The sequence below is a fragment of the Culex pipiens genome, chromosome 2 (genome assembly GCF_016801865.2).
Source record: "Culex pipiens pallens isolate TS chromosome 2, TS_CPP_V2, whole genome shotgun sequence".
Classification (NCBI taxonomy): Eukaryota; Metazoa; Arthropoda; class Insecta; order Diptera; family Culicidae; genus Culex; species Culex pipiens.
Genome location: NC_068938.1, coordinates 25,640,664 through 25,667,717, shown reverse-complemented (window position 1 = coordinate 25,667,717; position 27,054 = coordinate 25,640,664). Strand labels below are relative to the sequence as shown.

General features: G+C 35.2%; 1 protein-coding gene across 1 annotated transcript in view; it reads left to right on the top strand.

Moving 5' to 3' along the window:
- LOC120414590 (uncharacterized) overlaps positions 1–25,474 on the top strand; it is a 76,977-nt gene extending 51,503 nt beyond the window's left edge. Inside the window, exons 5-6 of the mRNA XM_039575830.2 lie at positions 5,504–5,726; positions 23,044–25,474. Coding sequence (XP_039431764.1) covers positions 5,504–5,726; positions 23,044–24,629 — 1,809 coding nt within the window. The 3' untranslated portion in view covers positions 24,630–25,474. The remainder of the gene's footprint in view (positions 1–5,503; positions 5,727–23,043) is intronic.
- The last annotated feature ends 1,580 nt before the right edge of the window (positions 25,475–27,054 follow it).

Sequence of the window (27,054 nt, the reverse complement as noted above, 5' to 3'; positions counted from 1 at the left end):
TGCGACGTGAATTGTGTGAGGGAACACTCGAGGGATGTCCCCACTCGTGAGGACGGACCCCGCAAAATCGCAGCCTAGAGTGTGAAGTAGTGAATCCTTGGTGGTTGTATTGCCACCAACATGCGGGCAGAAGCAAATATTCATCATTCATACCTGCTCGAACGGCTTTGATTGCTTTTTATCAAAAAAACAAAATCAAAAAAAAAAGCCAGGGTTGTTACGGAAAAAAAAGTTTAATGAAAAACCCCACGCAGCAGGTTCTGCCAAATCCGCCCAAGTTCGTGCTAAAACGGTGCTAAAATCCGCGCGCAAAGTGTGCTGCACTGCAAGCTTAAACTGTGCTGCGCCAACTTTTCGGTTGCTTCTAGAGTGAGAGAGGCTGAAAAAAAAAACACTTCAATAATGGCAGCCATGTATGTTTTGTTTTTTACTTCACCTAGTTGAGTTCTATGCTGTGTTTGTTGACAAAAGGCAGTTGGTCACTGTTTTTGAGGTGTGAGCAATTTGCAGCGAAATAAAAAAAAACTGTTTATTTGTGTACATTCTAAATTTTACGATGAAACTTTGTCTATGCATTCCCTATGTCACATTATTAGTTTTTCCGAATTAATTCCCATACATTACAATTACATACAATTTGTTTTGAATATTCTAAAATCTGTATGTTGAGATGGAATTTTATGATCGATTGGCTGTATTTGGCAAAGTTGTAAAATGAAAGTGCGAAGTTGTAAGATTTGCCATTGCCAAGTTTAAATATTTTCAAAAAAAAAATTAGGGGGCAAAACAATTTTCTTAAATTGAAATTTTCTTTTTAAAATCTTTGAAATCGGTTGAAAATAATGCATAATACATTTTAAAATGATTATTTAGGACCACAAACGTTGAATTTTGTATATTTGAAAAAAAAATTGATGGTAGCATAACTGTTTTGATGTAAAATGCATTTTGCATTTGTGCAAATCTTTCGTCATTTTTTTAATTCGAAGTTAAAAACACTAAGTTTTTAAATCATTTACTTGAAACCTGAAAAAAAAAATTAAAATTGTATGAGCCTTAGGGCCTAGAACAACAAATCACAAAATACGTTTTTTCAATTTCCGGAATTTTCTGCTATATTTTAGAAGACCAAATAGGCATCTTTTGCGCATGGGTTTTGGATGGTGCAATAGCTAGTGTAATTGTTGTGATTTTTTTTTTGAAAAAAAATACTAATTATTAATTGAAATATCGTTAGATATAACAAAATATTTAATTTTATCGATAAGAGCAGAACAAGACACGGCCAGTAAATTCCTTCTTATGATGCAGGTTTTCGAATATTCACATGACATTTTTGTTTGATAATGCAATTGCTTCTTTAGTATATAGAATTCATGAAGAAAAAGAATGAAGAATTCTTTATCTAAACGAAATAAAATCGAAAAGTGGAAAACTCAAGATTACTGGAATCTGATACTCACACATTATTTTTCTTGTTTGTTTTAACAAATTTGCTCAAAAAAAAGGTTGCTTGGAGCTTACTTAAATTGTGTGGAAGTTTGTTTAACATTATCCTTTTTTTTAATCAATAATCATGTTTTGAAATTTGTTGCAACTTTATTAATTAAACGGGCATGAACCCTAGTGAAAAATCTGATTTAATAAAACCTGAATTGAAAAAAAAAAACATTTTTTTATCTAATTATTTTTAGATTCGAAAAGATTTTTTCGAAATCTTTGTAAAAGTTAATCAAAAATTCTTGGGTTAGTTTTCAAATGGTCCTAGACGCCAGTTGTGAACAAATCCGTTTTTCGATCGGTTCTCGCCCGAAAAATCAGTGGGCAAAAAATATTGTTTTGCCGAATTTCCATAATTGTAGACTAATTAAAACAGTAAAAAAACCCTTTCGTCATTGAAATGTTGATTTTGTGGATTATAATTTCAATATTTTTTTAGATTTGTATTTTTTGGAGGATTTTTTCTGATCGATTCGGTGTCTTATACATTTTTTATAAACTGCGTTTTTCAAGATTAAGTTACTTAAAAAGTTTAACAGCAGCTTCAAAGTTTTTTTTTTGTTTTTTTTTAATAGTTTTCTTATGTTTATTTTGGAAATTTCAGAATATTTCGTATAAAACTGTCTAAGAAACATTAAAAATTTTAATTTCAAGACTAGCATTTGAAAAGGGTCAAAAATAAGTCCCCAAATGATTTAAAAACATCAGAAAAAAATTAATGCAAAAGCAGAAATTTGCTAACAAAGGAAATAACATTCAAATGACAAAAGCGTTTTAAAATGCGTTATGCTCCTGTGAAGTTTTTTTTTTCAACAATTAAGGCTGGTATTTAAAGTTTTTGTCCCCTCCTTCAAAATTGGTCCGAAACATCAGGGGGGGAAAAAAATTCAAAAAACTTCAAAATTGAATCAATTTAAATCAATTTAAAGTGCATTCCCATGCGTTTAGAATCATTTTTAACATGTTTGGGTTGATTTAAAAATCTTAAGAATTTTTAATGTTCATTATCACAAAAAGTTATTTTTGCTGAAATTTTTGTTTTCGTCAAATCTTACATTTTTTGAAAACTAATGATTGCAAAACAACTGAACTAGTGTAAAATGCATTTTAAATAACTTTTTTCATGCAAATTCTGAAACTATGGTTTAATTAAGGCTAGGGACCATCCACAAACCACGTGGACACTTTTTTGGATATCTCAACCCCCCGCCCCCCTCCCCTTGTGGACAATTGTCCATACAAAAAAAAACTTTTTTGTATCGAGCGTGGACAATCGCCATACCCCCCCCCCCTCCCACAAAGTGTCCACGTGGTTTATGTATAGTCCCCTACCAACTGTACGGATTTTTTCCTTACCGTATAGATTTTCGACCCTCTCCGCGGATTTTAAACAGGCCGGATTTTTTGTACGGAATTTTTCGCATAATACGGATTTGTACGGAATTTTTAACAACTTTTTTGATTGGGTCAAAGCTTTTGCTAATTAGAAATTTTTATTTAACTGTCAGTTTGATTTTAAAGAGATAACTTAGGGTAGAGTAGTCATCAATGAGACACGGGGAACAATGATAAAATGGCTCTCCCAAGACGTAGTTTCAACCAATCAGGCTCATATTTGGGGGAAAGGTGTGTCTACTAGATACACGTCTGCCATAATAGTGGCTTTGGTTATGGACGCTCCCTTGCAAAGTTATTCATACATGTTTGATTCTGGGGTGTAAAAGTAAATTATGACTAAAAATTACATTTTCGCTCATAGACTGCCATTAACACAAAAACTAATATTTCTCCAAATTTCTTTCGTCATTTCACAGGGCATTAGTTGGGCTACAATGTCCTTTCATTAGGTTTGGCCAAAATTTAAAATATACCCAGAATCCAGGGCTGTCTCATTGTTCCCCACTCATTTCAGCCCATGGGTAACAATGAGACACTTTGATTTTTCTTCATTCAACTTTTCAAAATCTGTGGAAATCTTTCAAAACATGAATTGGAAGTGAATTTTGGCATATTTAGTGAGTTTGAACTTCATTTAACCAAAAATATAAAGTTATTTGGTAAAATATAAGGATTTTACAAAATTTAAATACTTTTTAGTATAACTGTTGTTATTTGAAGTTTCAGGTTGGCAAAATTGCTTTAGAATGTTCAAGGCAAGTCACCTGCAATGGAACAATACAAAATATGATGTTTTACTAGAAAAGTATTGATTTTCGTAGAGTGTCTCATTGTTCCCCACCTGTCTCATTGTTCCTGCCAAGTGCGTCTACAATGAGACAGTTGAATAACTCTGGCTGTAGAGGTCGGATCGATCTCATATTTTGGTCAATGTTAGAACACATTAAAAGAAAGAAAATGCAACAAAAAGCTCTTTAAAACATGCTAATGAAAAAAATACAAAAACCGTTGAAGTTTAAAAACCAAAAGTGTCTCATTGATGACTACCCTACCCTACATAATTTTCCGGGTTTTCCTCACTTTAAACTTGATTGTCAATAATTGTTCTTTTCAAATTCCTTACAAAACATATTTATCAAATAAAAGATCAAGAGGCTTTCTATAGCTTGGGAAAACCTTGTGTTGTGCTTGTATTTATAGGATCTTTCCAATAAAAGCTCTAGAAATGTTTTCGTGAAAACACTGACAACGATATTATTCGTAAAAGCAAACTTGATATTTTGTAAACTTTTAAACGTTTAACAAAAATATTTCTATTTCTAAAATTCCAAATTTATCAAAATAATTCCTTTACATTTTTTGTTATACCATGGTGTCATGTCGGTAAAGTAACGGATTTTTGCTCAGCAAGAGTTGGTAGCCTTAGATTTGATATTTCATTATTTATATTTTTTAAGTCCCGAGAATGACGCGTTTTAATGTTTGACTTCGAATAAACAAAATTGAGAGCATGCCATGTAAACAATAACAAACACGGTCGAATGCTGAATGATCTTCCTAATTGTGCCAATACTAAAATGTGTTAGTTTGTATTGAGCTGTGTCTACCTATATATAAGTAACAAAATTGCCTTACGGTATTCAAGCTTATACCGTGTACACATGCGTTACATGACCCTAGATCATCAAACACTGCCGTATTACTGTAATGCAAAGTTGGATCTGTTCAACGTCAAAAGTGCAACAATCCCTCACTGTACCGCATCACATAGCGTTTTCCTCACACAATCTCAATAATACCCCTCAAAGAGCACGTTCCCCCCCATCGCTCGCTATAGCGCTCAATTGCTTCCCTCAATCTCACTGTTTTCTACCTGAACGACCATAAAACATTTCAAAAACCCCAATCCACTCGAACGTATCAACTACACAATTCATGTGTAACTTTGATGACGGATGTTAGGTTTCATAATCTTAGAAAGTCCCCATATTTCTACCAAAATACTTGTACACCCCCACATGTCAAATCACGATTTACTTCTCTTATATTCTTCCAATTGGCAAACCCGAATTGAACCACCTCAGATTACTCCACCCTTTCGCACACGCTGCTCTTACTTACGCGCTCGAATCAACCATACTCTAATTTCCACTCCTATATATCGAAGCTATATAATGCAGACGATTCTTTCGTAACCAGCCCCCTATTGATTTACCTATATTAGGATCGTGTAACCCCCCCCAGCTCGCAGCTTGTACCTATATACTCTACATTTTTTTGGCCATCACATCCCACTCACACCAACCTCACTTATATCATCTTATTCTTCGTGTTATAAAAACGATTGAAAATCCCTATACTATTAATCTCTCCATTTTCAGGTACTCATCGCTAGTCTGTCGCAGCTGTGAATTTCTTTTTTCACCCCAAACTTTCAAAGCAAAATTTTGCAATAATGAATCAAATTTTATTCATTCCTAACCGAAGCACAGCTGCAACAAATTAATATCGTACCATCAATGACACTCTTCCACTAACAACGTTCTTTCGTTTTGGTCTGCTTCCCCGAATGTGTTTTGTTCCAAAAACCTGCCGATCGTTGCAGGTGCGACGCGTCCGGGACTACTCGACGGGCCAGCTGAACTGGGTGCGCGAGAACTACGTGTTCCAGCGCAACAAGATCCGCAAGTTTAGCGCCCACCAGGCGTTGCGACTGCGCGAGGGCTACAAGTACCAGCAGCAAACGCTCAACAAGGTGCTGGAGAATCTGCCCAGCTTTTACTTCGAGAACTGCCGCGGCCGCAACGAGGACGACGAGGACTTTGAAGGTCAGTTATTTTTTTTGGGTTCAAATATTATGGGTAGATCTTCGAGTGTTTTCTTTAAAATGTTGGGATTCAAGGTAAAGATTAATGATTGTATAGATAATGCTTTAGCCTTTTGTAGTGTAATGAATAGTATTACTCTAAAATTTAACTAGTTTGCCTCCTTTAATGGTTCAATGTTTTATTTTACTTTTAAACCTTGCTTTCGTAACCTTCTTTTTCGTAACATTCCCCAACATGATTTGGACAGCACTCTCCGCAATTGTTTATGTCCGTCCCTTTATTTTTTCACTCTCCCCTTTTCTAATATTGAATGATTTATTTCACAACATTCATCAATCGTTCCCACCCTTACCTGTGTTGTGACACGTCACGTTCACACGTTGCTGGGCAAACCACACGTCGTCGTACCACGTATCCTGGTGAAACTGCGCACAAATCAAACACAAACAAAAAACAACCAACAACAGGAGCCCTGGCAGTGGACGATGGCCCCTACCGGAAGTGGGAGCAAATGACAAAACTGTGATCGGAAAAAGCTCCAACGACAATATTTTAATCGTACCCCCTGCATACTCAACTCAACTCAACGACCGAACGAGCCGGGAATGCGACGTGGAGTCCTGATCCAGATGTTCGGCCGACACAAACTCACAATTCCAGTAGAAGTAGAACATTTTCCTAGCAAATCAACCCCAACCGCATAATTAGATCGACTAATTAAGTATGAGTTGTTTTTTGTTATTTTATTATTTATATCGTTATGCATCAAAATTCCCATCATCTGTATAAAATATCATCCACAAAAATGTAACAATAATGACCATGGAATTGCTTTTACTAACCGACTAACTTTAATTTTCAATTCTTACCTCTTAAGCTTGTTGTAATGTAATTGTAATTATCAGATATTTTAATTGAAAAATGCTATTTAGGGGAAATTCTATGTTTGACAGGTTATGCTCTCGCTCCTAACTCCATCCAATTTGTTGATTTTCACTATTTAAACAACTAATTTTGCAAAACTTTTGATAGAAACTTGCTTGCTCACTTCTTTTTGAGCTATTTATCACTCGATTTCAGTTGAAAACGCATTTCATTAGCTTTAAATGAATGTCAACGTTCTGACCTGCCAACATTAGAGGCACGCTGGAATTAGATGATGTTCCCCTAGTCCACCTCAAGATGGTTGGGTTATATTTATTTATTATTTCTATAAATTTCATATATTGAACTTCATATTGTCTGATCCTTAGAGGTTTATCGCACCTTCAAAATGTATGATCCTTTGGACTATCCGAATACCATTATCCTCCAAATATCCAAGATCCACTTAAGTGCTAGTATTATTGAATAGGGTTGTCAGATCGTCAAGATTTTAAGTTATTTTAAAGGTTTTACGATTTTCCTACAAATTTTGAGTTTTATTTTTTTACGTCGTTGCCCTCCAAAATTGGTTAGAAAAATCAGGGGACAAAAAAATTGTTTCACACAACTGTTAAATTTCTATGCAAATGGAAGTCTAATCAACTCAAAACAATCTAAAATATCTTTTTCTGCATTGATAATCATATTAAGAGCGAGTTTTTCACCGATGTGAAACAGGTCGTATCGAGGTGCTCCGATTTGGATGAAACTTTCAGGGTTTGTTTGTCTATACATGAGATGAACTCATGCCAAATATGAGCCCTCTACGACAATGGGAAGTGGGGTAAAACGGGCATTGAAGTTTGAGGTCCAAAACACATGAAAAATCTTAAAATTGCTCGCATTTCCGTAAAACTTCATCAATTCCAACTCTCTTAGATGCATTCGAATGGTCTTTTGAAGCACTTCAAAATGTGCCATAGACATCCAGGATTGGTTTGACTTTTTCTCATAGCTTTTGCAAATTACTGTTAAAAATGGATTTTTTTAAAACCTTAATAACTTTTGCCAACAGCCTCCAACACCCATACTCCCATAGGTCAAAAGTTAGGGAATTTCATGGACTATAAGCCTACGGTATTAACTTTTTGGCCAATCGCAGTTTTTCTCATAGTTTTACGATTTTTCTAGAACAAACATTTTACAACGTTAGTTTTTGCCCTGTAGACCAAGAAGACGGCACTTTTTGGTCTCAATTTTGTCATATTCGGAATCCTCGGACAATTTCACGTAAGTTAGAAGTATCGGAGTTGTAATATTGATTTAAAAAATAATTAAATAAAACATTTTTGAAAAAAGAAATAGATCTTATTTACCCTATGATCAATACGTCAAATGCTGTATCAAGTAGGCGAAAACTTGTGTTACCCTTAATCCGACAAAATTCTAAATAATATTTTTATTAATTCTAAATGGCATTTTTTCCAATCAAATTCAAAATTCCAACACCTCAATCTAATGTAAAATTTTCTGAGGATTCCGAATATGACAAAATTGAGACCAAAAAGTGCCGTCTTCTTGGCCTACAGGGCAAAAACTAACGTTGTAAAATGTTTGTTCTAGAAAAATCGTAAAACTATGAGAAAAACTGCGATTGGCCAAAAAGTTAATACCGTTGGCTTATAGTCCATGAAATTCCCTAACTTTTGACCTATGGGAGTATGGGTGTTGGAGGCTGTTGGCAAAAGTTATTAAGGTTTTAAAAAAATCCATTTTTAACAGTAATTTGCAAAAGCTATGAGAAAAAGTCAAACCAATCCTGGATGTCTATGGCACATTTTGAAGTGCTTCAAAAGACCATTCGAATGCATCTAAGAGAGTTGGAATTGATGAAGTTTTACGGAAATGCGAGCAATTTTAAGATTTTTCATGTGTTTTAGACCTCAAACTTCAATGTCCGTTTTAACCCACTTCCCTTTGTCGTAGAGGGCTCATATTTGACATGAGTTCATCTCATGTATAGACAAACAAACCCTGAAAGTTTCATCCGAATCGGAGCACCTCGATACGAGCTCTAGAACAAACCGAGCAGAATCTACAAATACTGCCTCTTAAGCTTGTTTCGGCTCGTTAAAACATATTTTGAACTTTTTAGGAAATTACAATGTTTTGCACCATAATTTTTTATTTCCCAAAAAAATAAAATATTCCTAAATACTTTGAAATTTGGAAACTTATGATTGCAAAACAACTGGACAGGTGTATTTAAAGACAATTTGTATAATTTAATTTATTTTTTTGTCCTCCCACCCCCCTCGACTTTGGTCAGAGTCGAGGGACATAAACTTCAAAAAATATTTGCAGCGACCATACTGAAAAACGCAAATTCATTGATATTTCATAGAAATCCATGAAGAAAAAATTGAACTTCTTTGAAAAATGCGTTTGTTTTTTTTTTTTGCGATAAGGCTGGTACAAATATTTTTAAAAGTTTTTGTCACCCCTTCAAAATTGGCCCGAATAATCAGGGGGCAAAAAAAATATTTTTACAATAAACTTCAAAATTTCAATGAAAATTCAAGTGCAACCAGCTGAAATCAAATTAAAATACATTCTTCTGCGTTTTAAATCATTTTTAGCATGTTTGGGTTTATTAAAAAATCTTAAGATTTTTTGAAAATTTTCGATGCAAAATCTTTTTTTTCGATACAATTTTTGTTTTTGTCAGATCTTAGATTGATAATGATTGCAAAACAACTGAACAAGTGTAAAATGCATTTTAAAACACATTTTTCATTTAAATGTGTAGACTATGGCTTGTTATTTAAATTTTTATATTTTTTTATTTTTTTGCCCCCCCCCTTGACCTCGGCCAGGGCCGAGGGACAAAAACTTTTTTAAATATTTGCATCGGCCTAAATAATATATTAATATTTTTGCAGGCAATAGAAATGGATTTTAGAACATTTTACGAATATTTTTCATTAATAAAGAGTGTAGTTCATCGCTTTGAATTTAAAGCTGTTGGAATATACTTAAATTTGTCTGAAAAAGCATCTTACGCAAATTTTTGCTACTTTTTTTCATGTTCTAGAAATTGATATCTGAAAAATGTTGAGTATTTTCCATAAATTAATAGTATAGGTTAATTTTGAGATAAAGAGGGTACACTTGATAATTTTCTTTGAAAAATGTTATTTTTCGTGTGTTCAAAATTTGATTGCACTAAAATATTTTTTCAAGTTCTGTTAATTGATTTTTGAACATTTTCCATCAATAAAATATAACGGTCATCGACAAGAATTTTGAAGGTTTTGTCTTCCAAAGTTAGAATAGCTTTTCTAGTTTTTCGAAAAGCCATGAGTTTTTGAAAACTATACAGCAAAAAAATCGATGGTAAAATCGCATAGAAAAGCATGCACATCATCTTTGAGAAAAAATACACTTAATGTTATACACTGCATGTGAGCAGTTCTCTAGGATTTCGGTCATTCGATTTTTTTTTGCATTTTGCAAGCCATTTTGCATAATTAGTTTGTCCATATAATTTTCCATACAAATTTGGCAGCTGTTCGTACAAAAATGATGTATGAAAATTCAAAAATCTGTATCTTTTGAAGGAATTTTTTGATCGATTTGGTGTCTTCGGCAAAGTTGTAGGTATGGATACGGACTACACTGTAAAATTCAGTATTACGCCCTTTTAAAATGTTAGTCTTGATTTGAAAATTTTGAAAAAAATTTTTTCGGAAAGATCGGAAAATTTCACAAATGTTTCATATTTTAACATTGTAAATCGGTTGCTGAGATATCGACATTGAAAAATGGTGGGCTGTTTGTGTGAGACTTAGAAAACATCAATTTTTAAACCTTTGCATTGCAATCTCTCAGCAACTAAAGGTCGTATCAACATATTCCGAAGAAGCAAAATATAGAGAATTTTCTCAGCTTTTCAAAAATATTTTTTTAAAAAGTGGGCAAACATGTGCACTAATTCAAAAAAATGAAACACTGCGACTATTTTCAAAAAAGTTACATAAAAATGGCTATAACTTGAAAACGGTGCACTTTATTAAAATTTAAATTTTACATCGAAAAATGAAGTTGAAAAATTTTTGCGACCAAAATTTCGATCTTTTGGAAAAATCAGTATTGATTAAAAAAATTCATAACTCGGTCAATGATTTTTGCACAACCTGGAAATTTCTGAAAAGTTGGCATTTTATGTCCTCTAAAACATATAAAAAAAAAAAAAAAATTGTGTTTTTTTGCAAGTCAAGTTTTAGTTATAAAAAGTTAAATAAAAAAATCACCAAATTTTTTTCACCGTGTATCTTTTTTTTCCAGTGTAGTCCGTATCCATACCTACAACTTTGCCGAAGACACCAAATCGATGAAAAAATTCCTTCAAAAGATACAGATTTTTGAATTTTCATACATCATTTTTGTATGGACAGCTGCCAAATTTGTATGGAAAATTATATGGACAAACTAATGATGCAAAATGGCTTCTTTGGGCATACCGAAGGACCCAAAAAAAGTTTCAGTCGGATAAAAAAAAACAAAAATTAAAATTGAAGAAAAAAGACCGATTTCGTAGAGAATTGCTCATGTACAATTTTTGTAGACACAAAAAAAGCATCTGACGGGATTCAAACACAGTACACATAGTAAGGATTGGCGCGTTAGCCCGCTCATCAGACTGATTGGAAAGGATTAACACAGATATGAGCAATTCTTTACGAAATCGGCCGATTTCGATCATTTTTATTTTTTTGTATTTTTTTATTTGGCTCAAACTTAGTGGCGGCCTTCCCTATGCCCAAAGAAGTTATTTTGTGTCATTGGTTCACCCATACACGTCTCCATATAATTTTGGCTGCTGTCCATACAAAAATGGTACGTAAATAGTCAAGCAACTGTAAGTTTTGAGGGATTTTGAAAAAAAAGGTACACGGAAAAAATTGCGATTTTTTATCAACTTTGGTCACAAAACGCAATTCCCCAAAAATACGTACATTTTTATTTTCGAGATTTTTTTATATGTTTTAGGGGACAAACCCCTGCAACTTTTGAGCCATAGGGAATTATGCTCAAAAATCTGCCGACGAGTTATAGGATTTTGAAAAAATCGAAATTTAATGCAAAAACAAATATAAAATTAAATTTGCAATCGAAAAGTACTTTGATAAAGGGTTCCGTTTTCAAGATAGTAGCCACCGAGAAATTGATTTTAGCGAAATATTTGCAGTTTTTCGATTTTTGAAAATGGTGACCATGAGTGACCATTTCTGATTTTTTTTATGTTTAGAAAATTTGCTATACAATTGCCTAAGCGACATTGAAGGTTGGACTTCTGATTGTTTTCGGAGTCTCACCAAAACAACCCTCCAATTTATAATGTCGATATCTCAGCAACTAATGGTCCGATTTTCAAAGTTAAAACATGAAACATTCGTGAAATTTTCAGATATTTCAAGAAACAATATTTTGAAGTTTTTTTTATCAAGACTAACATTTCAAAAGGGCGTAATATTGGCTCTTTTGAAATATTATTCTTGATTCGCGGAGGCCGTGTTACGCTTCATACTTTTTTTTATTTGTATGGAAATTTTGTTACGAGGGGGTGAGGGGGTCCAATCCAATTTTTTGCGTTACGCAATAAAAGAACGCTCCCTTTGATCATAACAAGCTTGAAAAAATCATAACTTCAAAACCACATTTTTGCGCCTTTTTTGCAAAAATAAGGCTTTTTGCCTTCCTCACCTTACTGAGGAAAGGCTATAAAACTCGAAACTCGAAAAATGAACTTCTCAATTAGACCTCCTAGATCCACCTTCATGTATACCTATCGACTCAGAATCAAATTCTGAGCAAATGTCTGTGTGTGTGGTGGGATGTTGATCAAAAAACTGTCACTCGATTATCTCGAGACTGGCTGAACCGATTTTGTCTGTTTTTTTTCATTCGATCCGCCGTGGGGTCCCATAAGTCGCTATTAAAAATTATGCAGTTTAGTTAAGTACTTCAAAAGTTATGCTAAAAAAACGATTTTGACTAAGGTTCGGAAGATTGTAAAAAGGGTGGTTTTTGTAGGAAAACCCTTCATGTTATACATTTTCAGAAAGGTATTTGAAAGACCTTTCCAACGCGTCCAAAATATTGAAAATCTGACAACCCTATAAAAAGTTATATGCACTTAAGTGTTATTTATGCACTTTTTGGAGGCCGGATCTCAGATATGTTGATGAAAACGTTGTCCGGATCTCTCATGCGACCTATCGTTGGATTGGTAATCAAAAGACCTTTCCAATGCGTCCAAAACATTGAAGATCTGACAACCCTATCAAAAGTTATAAGCACTTAAGTGCCCTGCAATATGAAGATCTGACTACCCAATCTAGTGGTATGAATAATGAGTCAAATTGATAAAACACTGAAAAACACCGCTCTTTTGTGTCTATTTTGGATAGCACCTTTTAAATGTAAGGAAGGCACCAACCACCTGAGGGTGGATTAAGTAACGAATGTTCCCAAATCGCAAAAAAAAATTAAAAGATGGTAATTAATTCAAAGTTTAATAAAAAGCCTTTAGAAAGCACCCTGGAGAATGTTGGGGCGATTAATTCCAACATCCCTTCCCTAATTTTGTGGGATACATTTTTGATAAACCCTATCAAATAGCTACAAACTTCTTAAAGCAATAGGGCAAAAGCGAATAATCTTTGGTGTGGTGCCATCCTATAAGTAGAAAGCTTTGCCTTGCCGACATTTTACCTACTATTGTGCATCCGAAAAACATTTTCATATCAATTTTTTTATCGGTTACATGAAAATGCAATAACACACTAAAAATACCAATAACTTTCTCTATCCTGTTTACCACACTGCCAGCATAGAAACCATATCGATGCGCCTGCTTTGACGCAAACAAAACATCCCCCGTAGAACGTGACACTGTTCGAAGTCACGGTCAATAGATTTTCCATTTTTCCCTTTCAACAGCCCTCTAGCGGGGTGTGTTTTTTTCCTACCATACTTTCCCTATGCCCTTCTTTATTATTATTACAATATCCTTCTTCCCACAAAGCACCAGGTGGATCATGCATACATGTAGGGTAGGGTAGTCATCAATGAGACACTTTTGGTTTTCAACTTTCAAAGATTTTTCTATTTTTTCCATCAGCATGTTTTAATGAGCTTTTTGTGGCATTTTCTTTCTTTAAATGTGTTCTAACATTGACCAAAATATGAGATCGATCCGACATCTACAGCCAGAGTTATTCAACTGTCTCATTGTAGACGCACTTGGCAGGAACAATGAGACAGCTGGGGAACAATGAGACACACTACGAAAATCAAGATTTTTCTAGTAAAACATCATGTTTTTGTATTGTTCCATTGCAGGTAACTTGCCTTGAACATTTTAGAGCAATTTTGCCAACATGAAACTTTAATTAACAAAAGTTATACTAAAAAGTATTTAAATTTTGTAAAATCCGTATATTTATACCAAATAACTTTGTATTTTTGGTTAAATGAAGTTAAAACTCAATAAATATGCCAAAAATCACTTTTAATTCATGTTTTGAAAGATTTCCATAGATTTTGAAAAGTTTAATGAAGAAAAATCAAAGTGTCTCATTGTTACCCATGAGCTGAAATGAGTGGGGAACAATGAGACAGTCCTGGATACTGGGTATATTCTGAATTTTGGCCAAACCTAATGAAAGGACATTGTAGCCCAACTCAATCCCTATGGAACGTCGAAAGAAATTTGAAGAAATATTAGTTTTGGTGTTAATGGCAGCCTACGAGCGAAAAAGTAATTTTTGTCAATAATTTACTTTTACATCCCAGAATCAAACATTTATGAATAACTTTTCAAGGGAGCGTCCATAACCAAAGCCACTATAACGGCAGACGTGTATCCAATAGACACACCTTTCCCCCAAATATGAGCCTGATTGGTTGAAACTACGACTTGTGAGAGCCATTTTATCATTGTTCCCCGTGTCTCATTGATGACTACTCTACCCTATGTCACCTGTCGACTACCCTCTCTACTGACAGCTGACGAGAATTTAACCACCCCCTTCCTTGTTTAGAAGTGCCCCACCGTAATGGTGGCAGAAGTGGGCAGGCAGGGAGCAGCTTTCTTTCCGGAATGCTAAATAGGCCTATTTGTTGAATCTATATCGACCAGCCATAGGGTTGGCTTCTCTTATTTCTATGTGAAACGGTAGCACGGTGTGTTTTTTTACAGTTTTTGTCCGTTTCTATTCTAACAAATTGTTAGAACTCAAAAAATATCAAAAATTTTCCCACCGTGCACTTCCTGGAAGCGATTTTCTTGGGCCATTCGTTTGAAAAGACATTTCCGGGGGCACTTTTTGGAGTGCAGTTTAGCAGCAACGAGGGCGTGTGTGGGTTGGCGCTGACGGACACGGTCGTGCGCTATCGATTCCGGCCTGGAACGAAGCAGCACAGAAGAAGAAGAATAAAGGGGGGACAATCTATTTGTGCCCAGCTCAGCCAGCTGTCAACGACAAGAACCATGGCATTGGTGGAGCTCTCTTTCTCTCCCTCTCTCTTTCCTGGTGCACATGGCCATCGTAGCCGGGATCGTGGTTCCCGGTTCAATTGGCCGTTCGCAAGCGCGCTGCCATCAGGGAAGGAAAAAGGGTTCATGGCGCTGCCTCTTCTGGTCGATGTTGCCTTCAAAGGTTCAAGGTTAATTGCCTTTTGCTTCAGCTGGGTTGGCTGGATTTTGCTCCAAGAGTGCAACGAAGAGTAACTGCAGCAAAAGGGGCGGCGTTTTGTTCTATGTGGGAACGGGCATCGAAAACGGCTTAACCAGGTGGGCTTCAATAGGATCCAGATGAAACAATGCCACTTTGTGATTAGATTAGACCAAGGGCAGAGCCACCGCATGTCCATGTCGAAGGTTCTGTAATGAAGAGGCGATGATGTGTCTTGTCGGAAGTTTTCGAATAGATGGCATGACAAAAGTCAGTACAATTTATGGGCTCCGATGGTGTTCGAACATTGGAACCATGAATGGAGTCCATTTTGATAATTTGATGTCGATTGGACATGCATATTTGTTCCAGGTTGCTTCCCCTTCCAATGAAGTCAAATCATTATTGATAATGAGAATCGATTTTTGCATTATTGGAAAAGCTGGGGGGAAAAACTTTGACAAATAAGGTACCATTAAGTGTGTTCAGGAAACAAAAACGTGTTTATCCTTGGACATGTGTTTAAAGAAAATGGAATAACAAACAACATAAAAGATGATTATACTATTTCATAAAATATTGTGAAAAAAGTTACCTGCCCTCAAACTCTATAAACTCATACAATTATTTCATCGAAGCTCATCTTTTTATGTGAGTAGAAAAAATAATTTAAAAATATGATTATGTTTTGAATAATTGCAATTTTCATCTTCCTTTTACTAATTTCAAGCATTTCATTATTGTGGCATTGACTTTTCACAGATTTTCTAATTTTTTTTCTTTATCAAATGATTCTGTTTTATTGCAGGCCAAGTGCGAATGATGCTGATGATACCTCTTCAGTTGACGCTCAGGCGAGGAACATCCTGGAAGGAGCGTCACTGACTACGGCCGTAGTCCTGTTAGATCATACTTGATCAAGACAGTATAGCTCTGGTTCCTTGCAAGTGTCCTATTTTCTTACCTCCACGTTGGCTTGGTTTTCATGATGACCTAGCTGGTGGCCTGTGGAAACGGATCGTAAACCTTTGACCACCGTGGGTCAAAGTCGAGACGGCTAAAAGAAAGGGGCGCGACAATGTGGGAAAGGGAAGTAATTTGTGATTGTAGACGGTATTGTTTTGATTCGCAGTATGTTGAGTCAACTGCTGTGGATGTACCTGAAACATCGCACAACGGGGTTTCTCTTCTTTCCATTTCATCTACCACCTATCTTCTGCTTATTTTGTTTCACTGATTTTCTAACGCGGCTCTGTTTACTATCCTCCATTTCGATTTTACTCATTTGATTCTCTTATTTCTCAACGCTTTTTCACTCTATTTTACCAATTGATGCTGCTGTAACATACTTTCTGCTTTCCCTGCTTTCCCCCTTCCCAACCAATCAATCAATCAATCAATCCTTAATTTGGCAGTAAATTTTGTTTATCATGTGCTTTTTCTTTATTTGTCTATTTGAATAATTCAATATTCATTTTGGGCCAATATTCAAATTTGGGCCTATTAATTGCCCTCAATACAATCTAAGCTTGTTTTTTTTTACCTCTATTTATTAATTATTGTTAATTTCTTTATCTACTTTATAAATAACTATCTTTCTTTTACTATTAATTCTTCAAATAGTATATTTCTTTCACTGTCCATTGTTTTCAATCTTTACCCTTTTCTTCAAACAAATGAGGTTCGAGCCCTTACTCATTTTTTGGAGTGATCAAAGAATTAACACAAATATTACTATTGTACTTTTGAAAAACTTTTATAAAATGCTTAGGACCAAAATTGTAACAAAACACCGCGACAAAAGAAATAGCAACATAAAAACACGACTCAACACTAGGAAAGATTTCAGGAGAAAACAAAACACAGTAAATAACAACTAGTTTTTGAATTCAAACTAAAAATAAAACAGTTTTTGCTTTAATGAAAGTTGTTAGGCACACTATAAATGGTTAGGCGCTTATACTTACATCAAACCCTACGTAATGTACCACCCCCGGCCGAGTTAAAATGCGTAACCGGAAAAGAAGGTGTGCATGCCTGGCACGAACACTCAAAGCGTGTTCTAGCGTGTTGCTCGTACTGACTCAGAGCAAGGGTGAGATGTAGGTGTAAGGGCAGTGCGTGTTCGTTGGGAACCTAGTGCATAAGATCGGTCAAGGCCCGTTCTTACACTGAAAATTGCGAATTGCGAATTGCGAATTTTATCAAATGATTCTGTTTTATTTTATTTCAGAACATTGTTAAAATAGAGCTAAATTTCAACAACAAAAACATGTTTCTGGTAGAAAAACTATCGATGGAATTTTGCTTGTTGTTCATACTTAAATAGTATTGATTCCATTTTAGGTGAAAACGCTTTTTAGAAACTTGTGATTGAAGGTCTAAGGCCTTTCCCATAAATGCTTTTTTCAGCCAAAAACCCTCTATAATTTTAATTTATTTGTTAAAAAATGTACATGCGTGGCAGTGCGTGGCCAAATGGTTACGCTGTCCGCTTTGTAAGCGGATGTTTCTGGGTTCGATTCCCATCTGCTGCAACCTTCCATCGGATGAGGAAGTAAAATGTCAGTCCCGGCCTTGGTTGTTAGGCCGTTAAGTCATTCCAGGTGTAGGAGTTGTCTCCATGCCATAAGTACAAACAACACACCAAACCAAGCCTACTCCGGTGGAATCGCTGGCGGCGGTTGGACTCGCAATCCAAAGGTCGTCAGTTCAAACATTGGGGTAGAAGGTTCCTTGGAGTAAAAAGAGGTTTGGGTGTTCTCCCCATTCAAGTCTTCGGACTCCTAGGTTCGAGCAGAAACTTGCAATAGAGACCACAAAAGACCCGGGGGTCGTTGATGTGGATGGCTTGAAAAAATGTACATAATGCATGGTTCTAATTAATTGGAAACTCCTGTAGCATTTATTTCAAATAAAATCCAGAAACTGTTCGTTTAAAAAAAAAAAACAAAGTGAAAAACTATTCGTTAACCAGTTGGGATTCAAAACTTTTTACAAATATTAAAATAATTTGAAACAAATTATTTTTTAATAATTAAAAAAAGGTTTCAAAAATTAAGTAGTTTATACCAAAAGAGAAAACTTGACCAACATACATTTTTCCACAATTCTTAAAAGTTATGAAATACAACAATTACTGAAGTTATGTTAAAGTTTTTTTAAGGCCATTGCAAATGTTTTTTTTTTATTTTTCCAATCCTTTACAACCCAACTCCGCCTTTAGACGGGCTTCAATCTAAAAAAAATCGCCAAAAATCCATTTTTCAACCAATTTTTGATCTTAAAAAAGTATTGGCGAGAACTCTTCAAATTTTAGATAATTTGGGGGTTAGATATTTCTAGAGTAAATTTTCAAAACAACCTTTGAGTCATGGGTTTCCTTTGCAGATAGGACCTTTTGAAAATTTAATCTAGATTTGACTTGTTTTATGTGATTTTGCCAATGTTTTTAAAAATGTAATTTTTTATGGGTCAATTTTGGCTGTGTTTTTTGCTAACATTTCCTATATTATAAATTAAAAAAAGTATGCAATAATTTTTGTAGTGTCTCATACTATGCCTCTACGCATTTTTTTTACAATTTAAATGTTAATTGATAATGGCAAACAATTGAAAAAATGACTTTAAAAACATGAACAAATTAGAAAGGCAAAATATAATGATAGGATGTGGTAGAAAAGGCCAAATGTTACCAAAAATAAAGATAAACTAAACATGATAAATGAAAATTAAAATACTAAAAATAAAACAAGAAAAACATAAAACAAGAGAAGTGAAGTTTTTTGTATAACAAAATGACCTTCTGAACACTGGACAAATAAAAAAAAATCAAAAAAAGGACAGTAGAGGTTTAACTTTTTGTTCCATGTAAAATAGTTAAACATTACAAAAATATACTAAATGAAAATTTTAAATTTATTTTTTGCAAAGTTTTAAAATAATATTTATATTATATTATTTTTGAAAGATGATTGTCATTTTGAGCAACTTTTGTTCTTCAAAAAACTTCATTTCTCTTCTTTTATGTTTTTCTTATTTTATTTTTAGTATTTTAATTTTCATTTATCTTGTTTAGTTTATCTTTGTTTTTGGTAGTATTTGGCATATATTATCACTTTTTCTATTCAAAGAAGTTTGTGGAATGCATAAGATAATTTGTGCTTTTTTGTGGATATTGACTTTTTTTTGCAGTTTAACGATTTGAAATCATCCTTTCTTTAAAGAAATGCCTATTACGTAGGATATGAGTGGCCTTCTTTTTTCGATTTTGATGATTATTTTTGCATTTTCTCCGGAAGAACATCTAGAATGATCTCGACCAAGGTAGGAGTAAAATAAATACAAGTACCCTATGTTCCAAAATAAATCTCGCATTCTTTTTCAAAATGTCGTTAAAACATAGGGAACCTATGTTGAGAAGGTAATCTAGAAAATTTCTACTATTAAAAAAAATCCTGGAACCGAAAACTTCGAAGCAATTAGAGCTGAGGGTAAAAAATACAAAAAAAAGTAAAATGCTTATCGATGAAATTTATGTTTGACGAACAAAATCTGGAAAATATAAAGAAATAAAATAAATAAATATTTATTATAAAACAAATTATTAGTTTTACCAAAAAATACCCTTTTTCTATTTTCAAAAGTTTTAAACTTTTTTTTTAAGAACGGATGTTTTTTGGTACTTAACTTCAATTGTTAATAATTATTGAGGTTATGATTTAGTGTAAATGCTGAAAATTTTCTCCTCTGAATTCCATCGGTCGCAACAGCTAACACATTCTTCTCACGGGTTAGCCCTTTTTTATCATATTCATTCATCGATTTTTACGCCCTCACCATCACGATATGACATCATTCCACTCGAGATAACGCCAATCCCACCAGCCATCGCATCGTCACCGTTCGACAAGATTTCGCCGGCATATTCCATCAAATTGCAAGCGTGTTTTTTTTTTGCACACTTCTTTCAGACCCAGCACCCTCAGCTGTGAGTAATATGTAGTGTAATGCTCTGCACACTCTACATAGGAACGAGCTCGAGCTTATGTTTATTCATCGCGTGCGGCACACATACACCATAACACTCAGGCACACACACACACACATACAAAGCAGAATCATCTGTTCTGCCGGTTCAACGTTGCAGGAGCTTCGGCTTCTGGAAAATGCTTTTCCCTCTCTTTCTCTCTCGTGCTGGTTCTGGCTTACATCAAACATTTCCTCGCTTTGTTCTTCCTTTGCTTTCTTTGTTGGGTTTGTTTGTTTTCGTCGCTCACGTGGTTTCCTTCTGGAAGGAGAGAGAACTTTTTTTTTCGTTTCCCGGCATCGTAAAAAAGCTGGAGACGCATGGTGGTGCATGAAGCTTGAACAAGATATAATGCGTCTCCACCGGACTCTCATCAAAGGCATTCTCGGGCAACTTGATGGGAATCGAGCAATTTTCTCGAATTTTAGCCATCGCTTGAGTATTGGTTTTTTGTTTTTGGCTTTGCATTTATGGGTCCAAAGAAACAATTTTGCATTGTTGTTTCGTCCATATGAGTCTCCATACAAATTAGACAGCTGTTTAATGGAACAATATTTTTGATTGATTTTCGTTAAAAAGGGAAATGTAGAAATGTAAGTCATAAGATTAAAAAATGGTTTAAATAAATTATTGCAGTCCTTAAATTTTTAAGCTAGCATAAATCGAAATTGCAATCGATTTTGATGATTCTTGTAGCAAATGCAAAACATTTTTCCGGAGTTTGCCAACTTGTTTACAAAATAAACCTTTCTCCTAAATTTACTGGACACCACTTGGAAATTTACAGTTTTTCGTAATTGCACAATACATAAGAAAACTTTCAAAAATTAAAACTACTCGGTTCCTGTTTTTTTGTGACATTTTTCTAGATTTCTAAGAATGTTATGCGTGCTAGATTTTTTTTGATTTTACAAGTCAACAGTGCGGTTAATTTTCGATGTTTAAAAAATTGCTTCTGATTTTCACGGGATAAGGTGGAACGGGACGGTAATCATGGTTAAGGTGGAACGGGACAAATTTTCTCAATGTGTTTTTGCCATATATATATTCGAAATTCTAAAATTCTCAATTCATAAAATCCTAAATTCTTGTTTACTTTTTCAAAACAACCAAAACAACCAATGCGCCATGGTTCTCATATGTACACAGGAACTTTTGAACAGCAAGCAAGAATTCCTAATGTTTTCAAGTTTAGATTTCTTAATTGTCGCCATCTCAAATTACAAAAAAATCTGACATTTTTGGATTCATGTTTCAGGTTTGAAACCTTAATATTTTAGAAAGATTACAATTTCTTGATTGGATTGGACAATCAAATTTTGTAGCGCATACGAATTTTTCAAGTTTCTTATTTTTTGAATTTTACAATTTTTGAATTATTAAATTTTGGTTTAATTTTTTATTTTTGGTATAACATTTTTTTAAAAAAAATTGAAATAAAATTATGTAGGATTTCAAATTCTATAAATATTTGAGTGTTTAAATCTTTAAAGTTATCGTAACAACAGTTGTTTGTAATTACCGGGAAAGAAAGTGCGACAGGATCAAACAGACGCTCTTATGTGCGCAATCAAATTTATATTTTTTTTATTTTAAGAATTCATACTGTATTTTCGATTTTAGAATTTGTATATTTAATTTATTTTTTATTCTTTTCAATTTTTCTGCCAAAAAATGTAATGATAATTGTCAGGCTTTTTCCTCATGATTTCGAGATTCTGCGTTTTGAGATTCGGCATTATGAAGAAATTCGAAATGTTCAATATGATTCTATAGAATACAACATTGTCGATACTACAAATTTAAACTTCGAGCCATTTTCATAACAGAATTTTGAAGCTTGTTGGATTACATCATTCGAAACATAAATGAAAAAAAAATGTGACAAAGCTTGACTAATAGGTAAAATATTTTTTTACATATTTTGTTTATAAATGAAGTTTTTTTATTTATAATTTTTGTATACGATGTGCTGCGTTTTGTTGAAATACCTGAATATTATTTTGATATTTTATGTTTCTAAAATCTCTGTGAAACTTGGATAGCTAAATCGTCGTGTCTTATACTATTGCTATTTTTTTGTACAGTAAATTTTCTTGTACACAACTATTCTAAAATAATATATTGTCAAAATGACAAAAATGACAATTATCCGAAGTGAAATTATGCCAAGGCCTTCGAATAAACAAGTCTGGACTGTATGGCAAATTGAGGCAGAAAAGAAGAAATTCAAAAATAAGGTTATAAAACCTACGTTTAGAAATAGCAGCAATTTTGGATTAAACAGCTTTACAAACAGCAGAACAAAGGAGAGGGAGCGAGTTCTTGGGGCTTTTCTTCACCCTCGCCCTGTTTGTTACGTGAATTATGTTGCATTATTATTTTTTTTTCTTGGCTTCCATCTTCAACCACGACCAGTGGCGAAGAATAACAAAATTAAATAAATTAGTGAGTCTGTAAAAACAGTGGATTTTCTTGACCAAATCGATGAGGACATTTTTTTTTCATGATTTATATCTTTAATATTTTCACTGTATTTTTGCATGGGCACTCTGACAAACTACTGATGCAATTTTTTTGCCGCCTGGCTATTTTTTGGGAAAATTGCTCCCTAATCTTCATCTATGTCATTCATCTCCATAGCATTTTTAACAATTTCTAAACGCCGTCCCTTCTCTTTTAGGTTTCGAGGTCTACCTGAAGTCCCGCATCGAGAAACTCTCCCAGATGGACGCCGCGGCGGCCTCCGCCGTCATCGCGGCCGCCGCCATCAAGTACAAATCGTCCGACTACAACCTCAAGTATCTGGAGAGCTACTCGGCCAAGAGCGTCGACGAGAGCAAAGCGTCCGTGTACTTTACGCCCAACGATGGCCAGCTCAGTCCGGAACCGCCGCTGCAGCTGCAACTGTCGCCGATCCACATAAACTACATCGAGCAGGAGGAGCTTGGGGGGATCGGCGATACGCCCAAGTCGTTCAAGTCGATCGTTCCGCCGCCGACGGACGCGATGATTGTGCGGTCAATTTTGAAGCCGCCGGCGAAGCTGGCGTACGATCGGAATGTGGCGCGGGTGCGGAAGGGTGGCTATCAACCGAATCGGCTGAGCGGGGGTTACGGGGGCGGAGGGGACGAGCTTGGGGAGTGCAGTACGATGCAGTTCCGGTGTTACAACGACGACGAGAGGGGGATGCGGGATTCGGGCGAAGATGAGGGAAATTATAGTCTGAAGCATAACAGGAAGCATAAGCGGAAGAGAAAAGTGACGGGAATGGGTGGTGGTGGTGGTGGGGGGAAGGCACTTGGGGGAGTGGCCGCGGGTTGCGAGTACGAGACGCTGTTGATGAAGAATCTGAGCGGAGATCCGAAAGAGTCCCACTACAAGATCATTCACGTGAACAAGCTGGACGGTGGTGGGTTGGGTTACGCCGGGACAAGCGGACTGGGCGCCGGTTGGATGGCGGGACGGGCGGCTGCGACCCGTAAGAAGCCCCAGCATACCGGCGATTACTACTACTCGCTCGAGGACATGATCCAGGAAAGTAACGAAAAGATCCGCAAGCTGATATACGATTCTAAAATGGACATTATGAACGAGGTGATAACAGGGAGTAGCAATAGAGATAAGGTTAGTGGTAGCAGTAGCAGTAGTACGAATTATAGGGAAAACATTTGCATGACGGAGCGACCTGGCCCCAGCGGGGTCATGATGATCCCGAACGTGACAAAGGTGAAGCAGCAGCATCAGCAGTCGGCACCGGTGGCCCCGGTCGTCGTCGCCGAAAGCAGTGCCACCACCAGCAGCAGCAGCAATAACAACAGCGGGCACGGCAGTCGGGACTCTCCCTCGACCTCCCAGAACCTCAACAATTACCATCAGCCTTTGAAGAAGATCCAGAAGCTTCACTTCGATTCCAGTACAAATCGCATCCAATCGAGCACCAGCTTGCCGGAGATCTTCTACGACAACCAGTCGTCGTCCAGCTCGAGCGCGTCCACCCTGATGCACCACCACCACAACTCGGCGGCGGCCACTTCAACCGCCCAACCAAACGGCACAACCTCCAACAAATCCTCCAACCAGTCCATCAACCAACAGCAGCAAACCCTCTCGTCCGCGTCCTCAACGGCTTCGAACGTGGCCCTGCCGCCCACCCCCTACCAGCACCACCTTCAGCAGCAGCAGCAGCCAAAAGTGCACGGTAAACATGTGATCCTGGCGGTGGAGCCATCCTCGCCAAAACCCGACGGCGGCGGTGGCGGCAAATAACACGTCAATTGAGTTTATTTCTTTGTTGAAACATCATAATTTATGCTTTACACACACTCACTGTTGAACATTTGAACACGCAATCCGTGATTTGTAGGTGTAGTTCGGGAGATTTTAGCTGAACATCCGTAGGACATCGTGTCACACGCGTAGAACGTGCGTGCTACATTTGCCGGGTGATTCACCTTTGATTTGGACGTACATATTTGCTAGAGAGAATCGCGGTGAAAAAGATGTTAAAAAAACGTAGTCGACGATGAAGGTTTTAAAATACTACAAGAAAAAAAACTAATTGGAGTTCTTAACTAGCTCTTAGATTTATATATCAAAAAAACATAATTCAACAGCAAGTAAAAAAGAAGAAAAATCACACACGCAGATATCATACACAACACTACTGTTTACGTACGTAATTAAAACCGCATGTTAGTAGAAAGGAATAAGAATTATTGCATGAAACTAAATGCTACTTGCACTACTACGTTGAATAATATTGTGTATGAAATCAATGGGCAAAACAAACAACTAAAAAAGCAAAACTTCAATAAAAGAAGTGCAAACCTTTTAAGGTGGTTGATTATATATAGAGGAAAACAAAAATCCACAAACACACACACACACAAACAGAAGAAGAAAAAAACTCATTCACACTCAGCAAACAACACAGAGCGAGAGTCAACTGATGATTATGAACAGTGATGATGATGAAAAGGGTGGGAGGAATATTAATATACAAAACTAAACAATACAATAATAATAAAAAAAAACAGAAGAATTTCATTGGATATGGAATACCCTAGATGACAAAAGAGGAAAAATATATCAAATTTAATTATCTCAATAAATGGTTTTTTTTACTGTGGTTTGAAAGAAAAAGAGAGTTCTTCTAAATGTTACTTTGAGTTTATTTTGTGTCGTCCATAAAAGTCCCCACACAACTTTCAATCGTATTGAGTATCTAAAAATTCGAGGAAACCAACAAAATGAGTTAGAAAATTATATGAATTTAAGACTGTGTGTGCCACCTCGAGAAAACAATGAAAATTTGGCGAATTTGATGAATTTAAAGTGTTTTTTATTTCACTGCAACATGAATTTTAATTTTATAATTCTAAATAAATATTACGTATCATTAATCGAAATAAATATTGAAAATCAAACCAACGGTTTTTAAATTCTTATCTTTTTGGCTTCAAAATCACTCGAAAATTGTACAAAAAATTTCACTTCGTTTTCAATTCAATAATTAAAATATACAACTCAATGAATTCATCCTTTTAATGAATATTTAACTCAATATTTATTAAAATATAATCGTTTAAAAAAATAACTTCATTAAAATTTTACTGAAAAAAAATTTGGTGAAATTATGTTTATAATGTACTCTTTCAGTTATTAGCGAAAAAATCCTATGTAATTTTTTTTTGCTAATTTCTTGACTCATTTTGAAACATTTTTAATATATTAAAAAATATATGCAGCGAAATTTGTTATCATTATAATTAATTTGCTTTTTAAAGCCTTTTCCCAACAAAAATTTTTACTTAAAAGTTTTTTAAAAAACTACACCATTTTTTGCTCACTCATTTACTAATAATCAGTTTTATACAAATTCCTCAAAAAGCAAATTTAAATTTGTAATAAACACATGCGAAACAAGAAATTTAATTTTAGAGTCATCCTGTATAACAATCCAAGTTTTCCAATCCATTTTTTTAATATATATTTCACATTTTTACGAAATTGATAATTATGTTTTCTTGCCCCATTTTCAGTTTATTGATTGATTCTGAAAACATATATGAGTCATTTCGCCTCAACTGTTCACAAAAAAGTACAAATTCGAAATCGACGTTTTCTGATCAAGCTCAAATTTGGTTTAGCTATTGATACTATCAAAACATGTAAGGATCCCGATTTTGAACCAAATTGGACCACCTCTTCTTTTTTTGCACCGCCCCAAAGTTTTGCGATTTTGGTATTTTTTTTTTCTTTCAAAAAACCTCTTTTTTTAAGCGGTATACGCACTTCGAAAGGAATCGGTCAAGAAAAAATCAAATGGGCAGCAGCAGCAGCGCAAGCGAGTCAGAGAGGGTGAAGAAAAGCCCCAAGAAATCGCTCCCTCTCCTTTGTTTTGCTGTTCGTAAAGCTGTTTCTTGGCCCCTTTCCTTCCGATCTGCATACTAGCCTTTATGTGACTATACTGCCGTTCTACGCATAATTGTCCCATGTCATTTTTGGTCAATTATGACTTTATGTCCTATTTAGATTCAGTTTGATGTTTACTTTTCGAAAACACATAAAATCTAGTACTTTGTTCGGAAACTCATTGAAAACAACACCAGTTCTGTTTGTCTCACCGTTGTACTTCTACGCATAATTGTCCCACCAACTATTTTCTTTCACGAAATTATCAGTTTTACGT